This window comes from Tupaia chinensis, unplaced genomic scaffold (assembly GCF_000334495.1).
Source record: "Tupaia chinensis unplaced genomic scaffold, TupChi_1.0 Scaffold145456_1, whole genome shotgun sequence".
NCBI classification, from domain to species: domain Eukaryota; kingdom Metazoa; phylum Chordata; class Mammalia; order Scandentia; family Tupaiidae; genus Tupaia; species Tupaia belangeri.
In genome coordinates, this window is record NW_006205314.1 from 358,187 (window position 1) to 370,220 (window position 12,034).

A 12,034-nucleotide genomic window follows, 5' to 3' on the forward strand; every position below is an offset into this window, starting at 1 on the left:
GGTAGCGGAAGGCAATTCCTCCACTGTGTGGTTTAAGGGGAAAGCCAGTAATTTAAGGAGGGGAGAGCCTGGCTGGGCCGGGGTGGGGGGGAGTATATATAGGCTATAACATATTTTATTCTTCTATTTGGATGATGGGGGTTTACTTCTTTTCTTTTTGGCATTTAAAATGTTACTTTTACTAACTTCAGAACCTAAGTTTACAGATGACATAGTCACATATTACCCAGTTTAAGAGAAATCTTCCAGTTTACTTGTAATTTGTAACAAGAAAATGAGCCATTAGAATTTAAATGTCTTCATGGAATGTAAAGGGACTTATCAGTGAAACAGAAAAAAAGTGTTATTTTAAATTTTTTCTTGTCATTTTTATTCTTTTTTTGTAATTATTTAATTTTATTCATTTATTGTTCTTCCATTTGACCAGAGAGAGAAAGAGAGCGGAAATGAGAAAGCAAGCCTCCAGGTCCAGGACTCGAACCATGTCTACCATGTAGGAGACTAGCAGCTTAACCACTATGACACTTGCCAGCCCCCTTGTCATTTTTATTCTTTCTGTAAAATTAAATGATATTTACCCAGGTCTTGTTAACTTATTCAAGTGGAAATTAAATTGTTCTGAGTGAAATTTCTGCTCCCTGGTTCATTTCCTTCTCAAACGTTCATTGATCATTTGCCCTCTGAAAGCCTGTGTTAGTAGTGGGACCTATAAGGAGTATGGGTGATGACTAGAACCAAATTCTCAGCTGCTGTGTCTTAGGGCTGAGAGAAAAGCATGGGAAAGCCTGGATACCTGCTCTGGATGCTTCCTCCTGCATGGTGGATAAAGTTGGGAGAAATCTGAACCTACAGCAGGTATGGAAGGTGTTATCCAGTTTTCTCAATGCAGCTGCACACAGTGCTGGAACTGGTGCTATCTGTCCATCATTCCATCATCTGCAAGGATTTTCCTAGAGAGTAGAGGGGATCTCTCACAAAGTGTGGCCCAGAACATCTAGAGACTTTCTTTTCCTAACCTGCAAGGCTCAGAGCAGCCTTCAGGAGAAGAACATTTTATTTAAGTTGCCTTTAGTAGGATTTGGACAATTCTAAGTGAGGGCTAAATTTTAGATGGGGGTGAATTAAATGAAAAGAGTGGTTTAGATGGAAAAGCAGCTGGGAGGGAAAGAAGGTGTTGGTCTTGACTCAAGTACTAAGAGTTCTGTGCTTCATCAAGCTGGGGAAACCCCTTCACAACCAGGTGGAAAAGTACATCCTCTATAGAGGAAAATGCGTTGAGTCATATTTATTAAGTTGCGTTTTGGCCAACTGGGTATTCCATGTCCTCTTGAGCCGCACATTCTGAGACGTGCTGTAAAACGAGAACCATGATACCAGAGTGGAGGGTGGAAAGGTCTGGGTCAGAGCAATGCTAGAGACTGCTGCCATTCCCAAGTTCCAAGGTGGGCCAGGCACGGTGTCAGGTGCTTTGCAGACATTATGTGCATCCCAGCAGTCCTACCTGACAGGGCTCATCCAACCTGCTTCCATTTCCTCAGATTGCATGGTTAGGAAGTGACAGGGCTGGAACGGGAGCTCTGGTCTGAATTCATGTGCAGCCCGTGGTGTTCCCACTCCTCCCAGCCTTTGGCCAACTTTCTACTGTACACTTCATTTCTCTTCTAGGACTTCATAGCGTTTCTCAGGACAAAAGGAATCCTGTCATCAAGGCACTATAAGCAGACTTAAAGAAGGTGACAATGAGGATCAAACACAATCAGGGCTCATCTGTGTGCCTTATTAACCTAGGGACCTCCTTTTCTAATCCCCAGGGTTCCTTGATAGCTGACTCTGCCCAGGTGTGGGCATTTCTGTCTAGAGACAGCACTTTCCAACATTGCAGTGTCCCCCCAGCCCATGCCCCCCATGTGCCCTCCTGTCAAACTCTGGAGACTGGCCTGCTGCCCAGCTTGTCTCCCCAGGCTCTCTGAAGGTTGTGCCTAGAACCACTTGTTCACCCCATGATTCAGGATATTCCTACTCCCTGTGGAAGTACTGCTTCCTGGGAATAATTGTTAAAGCAACAGCCTTTGCAGTATAAAGGTGGATGTTGGACAGTGATATCTGGTCATTTCCCTGGACATCTTCGACAAACTCTGTTTTCCAAATGAGCTGGTGAGTAGACTGATTTGGTCCACTAGTTCTCTGGATATAACTCTGAAACTTGAGGACAGGTTTTTGAATCCACCCTGATGTTTTACTATTTTAATGGGATGTCCAATTTGAAACCGGCTAGTGAATACATAGAAAAGCAAACGTACCTAGGTGGTCAAAACCCAAAGTCTCCCTTTAAGTGGTAGAGAAACACCATGGAAATCACTGTGCAGCAAACACCTGCAGAGGCTGAATTCCTAAAAGCTCTCAAGTCCCCTAGGAGGTGAAGTGATAATAACCATCCTTATAATGCTTTTCTCTGTGTACCTATTCTACAGGAAAAGCCTCGTTTTTAGTCTGCCTAATGTCATCTGTAGTAGTGTTTGGACTTGTCTAGTCATGTCGACAGTAGCAGGGAAAAGATGTTGAAAATGCATCAAAAAGAGGGAGAAATTCTCAGTCTACTGACATTACAGACAACATTGCAAAGGTTACTGCAGAAAAGTGCCATCATGTTAAGAAGACAAAACCCCACTGTTGTGATTCACAAGATTCTCAGAAAATTACATGTAGTCCTGTATTTGAAAGCACCTAACACATAGTAGGCACTTCAAAAAGAAGATTTAAGGCAAATTCGGCCTTACCAGAAACTCCTCCAAGAGATGAAGATGGCTATTATCATAATGAAGTACAGGAATTGCTCTTTATTGAGCACCTACTACATAAAAGTGTGTAGGAGAAACTACAAGGCCTCATGCACATCTGCCTTCCTCTCCTTTGTAGGCACATAAATATTCTACATTGCGAGTTCCAGACACCAGGCTGACTGGGGCTGCAGGCCCTTCCACCCAGGACCTTTGCGCATCCCCACCCATAGTCCTCTCTGGACTTCAGGTTGGTTCTGTGGGACTTTAAGACGAACTCACACCCCCTCTACCCCATCTGCAAACTGGATTGAGCAGGGCAGCAGTTCTGGACACCAGGCTGCCTGTGGCTGCAGGCCCTTCTGCCTGGGACCTGTTGCTCATCCTCTGGCCCTTCCCCACTTGCCTTTGCACTCTCTGAATTTTAGTGTTTCGAATAGTGCATGGCACGTGTTGCATGCTGCGTGATTTTTTTTGTTTTGTTTTGTTTTTCTTTGCTCTTGAGGTGTTGCTTATTATGTCAGTTGGAGGCTAACCACTCCTTAGAATCAGGGAGGACTTTGGGTCACCCAGGACCAGTGACAATGGTACATGGTACTGGTGAGCAACAGGTAGGCCAACCATAAGAGAAATCATCAATTTTCTAATCCTGTACACCTTTAAACATTCAGAGATACCTTAAGTAAGTTAGGAGGCAACATATAGATCACCTGATGACTAGGAACAATTGAAGAGGCTCAAGAAGTATGAGCAACACACTCTCCTTCAATCACAGGACTGACAGTCAGGGCTCATCTGATAATCGGTTAGTGTGGGGAGGAAATGTATAACCTCTGAGTGACTGAGTGTTTGTGATGAGCAAATGTGTTTGTGGCTCCACAGTGCATTCCACTATGTGATATGATTGACTCTGTACTGTGGGGACACGTTTAAGAGAGAGAATCTGAGGTGTGGGGACATGCTCTGAGCAAACACTACCTGCTCTTTTGGGGTTTGGCAGAACCTTGTAACTTGTCTTTCCCTGACCTTGGCTGCAGACAGAGCAAGGGTAGAAATTACTAGGGGCATTCCAAAAGACACATCTGATGGACCTCAAGAAACATCTTGGGGTCGTAATATAGAGCAGTTCTGGACACCAGGCGGACTGAGGCTGCAGGCCCGACCCTTCCGAATCTCCACGCATCCCCACCGTTCTTCCTCCTTGGACCCCAGGTTGGTTGCCTGGGAGTTTAAGGTGAACCCCCACCTCACCCCACCCGCGATCCGGATCGAGCCGGCCAGCAGTTCCGGACACGAGGCGGACTGAGGCTGCAGACCCAACCGACCTGGTACTGTCACTCATCATCTGATCTTTTTCCACTAGCCTTTGGACTGTTTGAATATTGGTAATTTGAGTAGCACGCGGTGCACAATGCGCACCGCGCGATTTCCTGTTTCCGTTTTGTTTTTCTGTGCTTTTGGGGTGTTGTTTATTAGATCAGTTGAAGGCTCACCACTTGGGACAAAAGGAATCCTGTTGCCAAGGCACTATAAGCAGACTTAAAGAATGTGACAATGAGGATCAAATACAATCAGGGCTCATTTGTGTGCCTTATTAACCTAGGGACCTCCTTTCCTAATCCCCAGGGTTCCTTGATAGCTGACTCTGCCCAGGTGTGGGCATTTCTGTATAGAGACAGCACTTTCCAACATTGCAGTGCTCCCCTATGCCCCCTGTGTGCCCTCCTGTCCAACTCTGGAGACTGACCTGCTGCCTAATTGTACCCCTGGCCTCTTCTGAAGGTTGTGCCCTGTTCCATGTGGAACAGCCTGGAATCATTTGTTCACCCCATGACTCAGGGTATTCCTACTCCCTGTGGAAGTACATTGGCTGTCCCATCTGCTACCCAGGAATTCCCCTTATAACAAAAGCCTTTTCAGTATAAAGGTTGATGTTGAACAGTGATACCTGATCATTTCCCTGGACATCTTCAACAAATCCTGTTTTCCAAATGAGCTGGTGAGTAGAGACTGATTTGGTCTACTAGCTCCCTGGATATAACTCTGAAGTTTAAGGGCAGGTTTTTTAATTACCTTGACGTTTTATGATTTTAATGGGATGTCCAATTTGAAACCGGCTAGTGAATACATAGAAAAATAAACGTACCTAGGTGGTCAAAACCCAAAACCTCCCTTTAAGTGATAGAGAAACACCATGGAAATCACTGTGCAGCAAACATCAGCAGAGGCTTGAATTTCTAAAAGCTCTCAAGTCCCCTAGGAGGTGAAACATGATTTTTGGTTCACATCCATGGTGATACTCTTGTGGCCCGTGGGAATTCTAGAGTTAAGTGGAAACAATCAACTGAATTGTTGATTTCTCGATGGAGGCAGAAGACCCAGGTGGAGCTCAAATGAGGAGCATGCTCCACACTTTGAATCAGCAAATGTGATCCTCTGGTACTTTGACCCTTGCTCCCTTCGTTCATTCACTCATTTGTTCCTTCCCTCTTTCCTTCCTTCCTGCCATCTTTCCTTCCTCCCCTCTCTTTCATCTAGCAACCGTTACTGAACACATGCTGAGAAAGAGCAATGAATTAACCAAACCAAACCAAAAAAATGACAAATTGCTTAATTCAGGATATGGGTGGTGAGGAGGAAACAAATGTGAGAGAATTTCGGAAGTAAGGTTCTGTGTGAAAGATGGAGGCAGTCTATTCTAAGTGCCGAAGGCTAGCTGTCTAGGTAGAAGATGTTCACTTTAGCTTAGAGGAGGATGAAGATGGAGGAGTTGGTTGTTATTTGCATTAGGGGTAGAGCTGACAAAAGCTGTAGATGATGGTGTTAAAATTGGACCACTTTGACAGGAATGTTCTATCACCTACACAGGTGGAGGTGTTTGGTGGTCAGTAGGAAATGTGGGCCTACCAGGAGCAAGGCTTTGACTGGACATTAGGTTTGGCTGCATCATTGAGGCCATTTGACAGGGCCAGCAAGTGGCATAGTCGTGACGGTGCTGAACTCCCACATGGCCAACAGTGGTTCAACTCCCAGGCCTGGCAGCTTGAAAATCACACTAGGCATGCTTGTAAGCAAGCCCAAAATCCCAGGAGGAGAATGAATAAGGGATTGTGGTGCGGCCATTCCCCCTGGGAGGTGATTTCTCATTTTTCCCTCTGACTTCATCTCTCTGGCAAATGCAAGTGCCCTATGGCAAAAACCTTAATTGTTTTTTTTTTCTTTTTTTAAATAGAGGTGATTTTAGGTAAGATCAAATGAGTGTAATGTGGATACTGGTATACATTTTACACTATGCATTCCATCTCCTGAAAACACATTTAGTTCATAACCAAAATCACAGAAAGCTTAAGAAAGGTCAGAAACATAGGAAAGACTTTAAAGGGAGAAAGAACTCTTCTGGCAATTTGGAAATTCAAACAGGGAAGTTTCATATATATTTATGTGTGCATGTATACATATATATCTTCAATTGAAACTGGCTGGTGAATACATAGAAAAGTGAACTTAGCTAGTGATCAAAACCCAAAGCCTCCCTTTAAGTGGCAGGGAAAAAAGGCCATGGAAAACACTGTAAACATCTGCAGAGGCTAAATTCCTAAAAATGCTCAAGGTCCCTAGGGGGCGAAAAATGTGTGTGTGTATATATATATATATGCATACACACACATATATAAGTACATATATATGTACATATATACACAAATATATACAAGTTGGCTTCAAGAAATTTGTGAGAAAATGGAATTAAAGTATAACTTAATTTGGGGCAAAAAGTTTGAAATCCATGCATAGATTTTTCCTAATATGCATTTTCCATGGACTTTATAAAGACCTCTCATATACACAAAGATATTCAAATGTACATGTGTATTAATTTACACATATATATGTATCTATGAATATATGCATATATAATTGTGTATATATATATTATGTATATATTTGCAGTGGCTCACATTAAATATATATATATATATACATATATATATATAGTTATATAGTATGCATTTTTAATGTCATATCTGCTGTATCAGGTTACTTTTAATACTCTTGGCACTTGTCATCCAAGACTAAGTGTACACCTGCTTCTCTAACATTGTGTACTCTTTTAGGTAGCTTTGCGGTAGCTAAATAAAGATTCTCGTGACATGAAGACCAATGGGTGACCTGGCCCCATAGCCTAGTGGTTAAGTTGAGACAGATCTCACATGGCTGACTATGGTTTGATTCCAGACCTTGATGCCAAGCTTGCAAAACACACCAGGTGTATGTTCATGCATGCCCCAAATCTGCACAGGATGGAGAAATAGAAAAGAAAGGATTGCAATGTGACTAAGCCCCCTGGGGAGCTCTCTCTCTCTCTCTCTCTCTCTCTCTCTCTTTCTCTCTCTCTAGCAAGTGCATGCACCCTCTGGCAATTAAATATAGGACTGTAAGCCTGGAGTCCTGTCTACACAGCACTTTATCTGCCCACTTGGAGCAGTGAATCCTAACATTCTTAAGCACTGCTGGGAAATCTCTGTGCTAAAAGACCCTTCCTTAGACATTGACTTTCTCATGCTCCTGCAAAAATACCTGTGTGGATGCCATTCTACCCAATGTAATAATCTCACCTTCGCTGCCAGTCACTGCCAAAAACTGGTGACTTCTGAAATTCTGCATTATGTGTATATGTTACCATTCCATTTCGTGTTTCCAAAACTCCTTACCTACCCCTTCACCGCCCCAAACCAACCTAAACATGTTTAGGCACATATTTTTCTCCTGCTCACTTCTATATTCTCCATTTTTTAGCACAAGACTGGTTAACCTAACCTCCCTCCGACCCTCCATTCTCTTTAGGATTTTACATAGGCTCTTTCCTCCTGTCGCCCCCAATCCTTCATGCTATTTTCATTCCTGATCCTGTCTCAAACTCTGTTCTGGGAAAGAGGTCCTCTGCTACTGCCTTTACCTTGTAGCTTATCAGCACCATACGACATGGCAGGCATTTTCAGTTTCTTTTGAAAATAGCCTTAGATCATATTAAAGCACCCTGACCAACAGCAGGGAGCTTGGCACAGTACACTTGTTATATACATTGCCTCTGTTCCCAACACAGCACACAAGCTCCTTGACTGATGTTCAAATGGCCTAATCTCAATTCAAATCTATTTAAAATGTGTAGCTTAATTCCACTTAAGAACACAAGGTGAAGTGCTTTCTATATGAGTTCCTTATCAACAGAGAAGAGAACAGAGGAGTGTAACTTGGGTCTAGAGCTCCCAGAATTCCCTTGAGTCACACTGTGCTCACATTTTAAATGTCAAGTGCTGTTTAAATGGCTGATATATGTGAGCTTACCTGGTCACTGTGCTAAAGCTTCAGCTACAAAAAAGAAAACACCTGACCATAGCATTGGAACGCAGAATAGTCAAGCACAATGGAAGTATACAACAGTATACTTCCATTTTTCCCCCTTAACCTTTTGTCTACTGGTGGAATACATTTTACTCCTGCATATGGTATATACTCCACCATACATTGTTAGTAGTTTTACTTCAAACAATCAACTATCTCTTAAAGACATTTAAATAATAAGAAAATAATCTCTATATTTACCCATGACGTTGCAATTTCCAAATCTCTTCATTCCACATCCAGGTTTGTGTCTGGTATCATTTTCCATCTGCCAGGAGGCCTTCTTTTACCATTTGTAGTGAGTGGCTGTGGATGAGTAATTCTTCAGTTTTGGATTTTAGAAAAGGCTTTATTTCACCTTTCGTTTGCAATGTATTGGGTCCGCAGAAAGTCATAACACATTTTTGCATAGAAAAATATAGAAAAATACATCATGACTTTCCCAATGACCTAATAATTTCACAGTGTACACAATTTTAGGTTGGATGTTTTGCTTGGGGTCCAGTACTTTAAAGATATTGCTCCATTCCCATCTTGTTTTTGTTATTTTTGAGAAGAAATCTACTCTTATCCTTGTGTATGTTTTTCTTTAGGTAAACTACTTTCTTTTCTTTAGGTAAAGTGTATTTTAAAGATATTCTCTTTATCACTGATTTTAAGTAATTTAATTTTGATGGGCCTTGGTGTGTCATTTTAAAAAAATATTTCTTGTCCTTTGGATTCTTTTTCCTTTTTGAATCTGTGAGTTTGTAATTTTAATCAAATTTGGTGATTTAAAAATTTCATATTTATTCAAATATTTTTTTCTTTCTTTTCCTTTTTATTTTAGGCAATAGGGCACATGGACTGACCATAGAGACAGAGAGAGAGGGAGAAGAAGATAGCACTCACCAATAAGGGCAATGTTCACACCTCAATCCCTCCTCCTTCATTCTCCATCTTGCTGGGATTTGGGACTCACACACACATATGCGCCTGGCATGTTCTCACTGCCGCTGAGGCCAGGATTCAAACTATAATTAGTCATAAAGGATTCAAATCCCTTAACCACTAGGCTATGAGGCCAGCCCATTTTTTAAACTTAGTTATTTATGTATTACATGAGAAAGAGAGACAGAGAGACAGATAGATAACACTCCCAGTCAGGTCTTGATGACACACTCCATCCTCAGCTTCTGCCAGCCCCAGATCAGGGCACATGTGGACCTGGCATACTCAGAGAGGTCCCTGGGCACAAACGCAGAACCTTCCCACGTAGATGTGCCTTGCAGAGCATTGCATTTTACAGCTGCATCACTATCTGGCCTCTTGCTTCTTTAAATGCCTGGTAATTTGGTATTGGATGTCAAACATTTTGAACTTTATCCTGTTGAGTTATGGATATTTCTGTGTTTCTATAAATAAATCATATTATTGAGCCTTATTGTGAACAACAGTATGATTATTTTGGGTCTTGATTTTAAACATTATTAGGTGACATGAAAGTAGTGTTTAGTTCATGATTAATATTTTCTCACTTCTTTTTTAAAATTTCATTTTATTTTTTACATTAGTTACTTTGCATTACAGCATGAATGCGCTGCATATTAGTCCAGTCAAAGATAGTACCATGCACATTATCAATAGATAATTTTCCAATTTTGTGTCCATTAAATGTTTTGCTTTTCCCCCCTTGATTTCCTCCTTCTATCCCCCATTGTTAACCCTCCTCGCACACTGTCTCTAGTATCCACATCCACAGTTGCTCTCCATGCTTTTATACTTTCCAATCTTTCAATTTCTCCCATAGAACGCAGACATTCAGTATATATAAAGTGGGACCTACAGTGCCTCTCTTTCATAACCTGGCTTGCTTCTAAGGCAAAAATCATTCTGTATACGACAAGTTCCCCATGAATTAAGAAGTTTTCCACTCTGATGAATGGAAGCAGGAATAATTCCCAGACTTGAGTGATCCCTATAGATGTCTCTGTGAAGCTCTCTACTTTCTTTCCAGCAAGCTCTAGCCAGCTTAGCATTTCTAGAATCCAAGCTCTGTGCCTTCAGTTCAAAGAGACAAACAGCCACCCCTCTGTGTACTATGATCTGCAATGTCTCTAGGCAAAAGCTTGAGCAGTTGTGACTCACCCCACTTGTTTTTCATGTCTCAGGAAACACCATTCTCTGTCTGATGTCTGAAAGTTGAAAATCACTGTTTTATATATTTTGTTTGGTCTTTCAGTTATTTCAAGTAGGTGTGTAAATTTGGTCCCTGTTACTCCATCTTGGCCAGAATCAGAAGTCCTGTACTCCAAATTTAAAGCCTAAATTATCTATGCATGGCAGAATGCCCCAGCATTTCAATTTATTCAATCAGACTGAAACTCTGTGAGAAGCATATTTATGTTCATAGAGACATATATCCATACAACTCTGAGTCTATACAGCAAAATACTAACAAATGTTTTTCTTCTTGTTGTGGAAATAGGAGTGATTTTTAAATTCTTTCATTTATACTTTCAATGTTTCTGACACTTCTCAAGTACATAGTAAATACTATTACAATAATAAAGCATTGTAAGTATTTTTTTAAATGTGATTTAGATTGCCAAAAAGAAGCACATATTCTCTATATGGTTTGTTTGCAATAGTGATCAACTTCTTATTGGATACTATTTGGTCCCTGGCATGTTTACTGCTGGTGTAACTAACTATTAAGAAACCAAAAATATGTTGAAATCCAGTTAGTAGGTTATTTGCAGTCATCTCATTCCTTTCAGGACCTCAAATATAATGCTTTGTAGGTAAGAATATATATTGTTTTTACAATCTTCCCTCTAAAAAAATAATAACTTTGATTTGAAGAGGGAATTATATTTAATTTAAGGCATCTTCCCTGTGACATGATTAGATGCAGTATTTGTAGGAAAGTCTGTATGAAGGCAATATTGGCAGGAGGAATTATTGTGATAATTTTCACTATCATGAGTGTTGTTTAAATATCTCTTGTCAAAAACTTTTTTATATATCTCTTGTAAAAACTCAAGCAAATTATGTTATTTCAGAGTATGTTTGTCTGTCATTAATGCCATTAATTCAAAGTCACGTTTGGATGGGCATTTAAAAAAAATTATTTTTTAAGGGTGTGATTTTTGCCATAGAGCATGTGTGCTTGTTGGAGAGACAGAGAGACAGAGAGACAGAAAGCGAGAAATCACCCTCCGGGGAGGATGGCCATGCCACAAACTATTCTGTTCCATTCTCCTCCTGGAATTTTGAGCATACACTCAAGCACCTGGCAAGAGTTTCAAGCCACCTGGTCCGGAGCTCGAACCATGGTCGGCCATGTGGGAATCCAGCACCTTAACCACTATGCCACCTGCTGTCCTCTAACGTGTATTTTTTAAAATGCTTACTTTCATAAGAAAGATGCAATAGTTTTATAATGACAACCTGCATTTTTCTTAATGCCTTTTCAGTACATAGCTTCTTAACATATAATTGATTATCTTTCAAATAGCAAATACCATGGAAAAAGAATAGCAATTAATCACTTTGTTCAACTTCACTACTGCAAATGTTAGTGCTTGGTTGTTTACTATATCTCAAATACTTACTTTTTGCATTAATAAGTCCTCCATCTTAACATTTTCATTTACTATCTTAAGAAAGTCATGAATCGTTTCTCTTATACTGATATCATTTCACACTATTTTTTATGCCTTGGGAATCTGTCATCACTGTGCCATTTGTTCTTTGTTCTTTCTCTTTTAAAAGAACAATGCATCCTCTTCCCTCCTGTGAATATTTTCTCTTTATGGATGTGCACGTTAATTTCTTTGCAATGGAATAATATTATAATATTATTATTTTCTACC

The 12,034-nt window shown here is 40.7% G+C and overlaps 1 protein-coding gene across 1 annotated transcript in view; it reads left to right on the forward strand.

Moving 5' to 3' along the window:
* Nucleotides 1-954, forward strand: part of LOC102468898 (melanoma-associated antigen 10) — a 2,406-nt gene extending 1,452 nt beyond the window's left edge. Inside the window, exon 3 of the mRNA XM_027768087.1 lies at nt 761-954. Coding sequence (XP_027623888.1) covers nt 761-954 — 194 coding nt within the window. The remainder of the gene's footprint in view (nt 1-760) is intronic.
* The last annotated feature ends 11,080 nt before the right edge of the window (nt 955-12,034 follow it).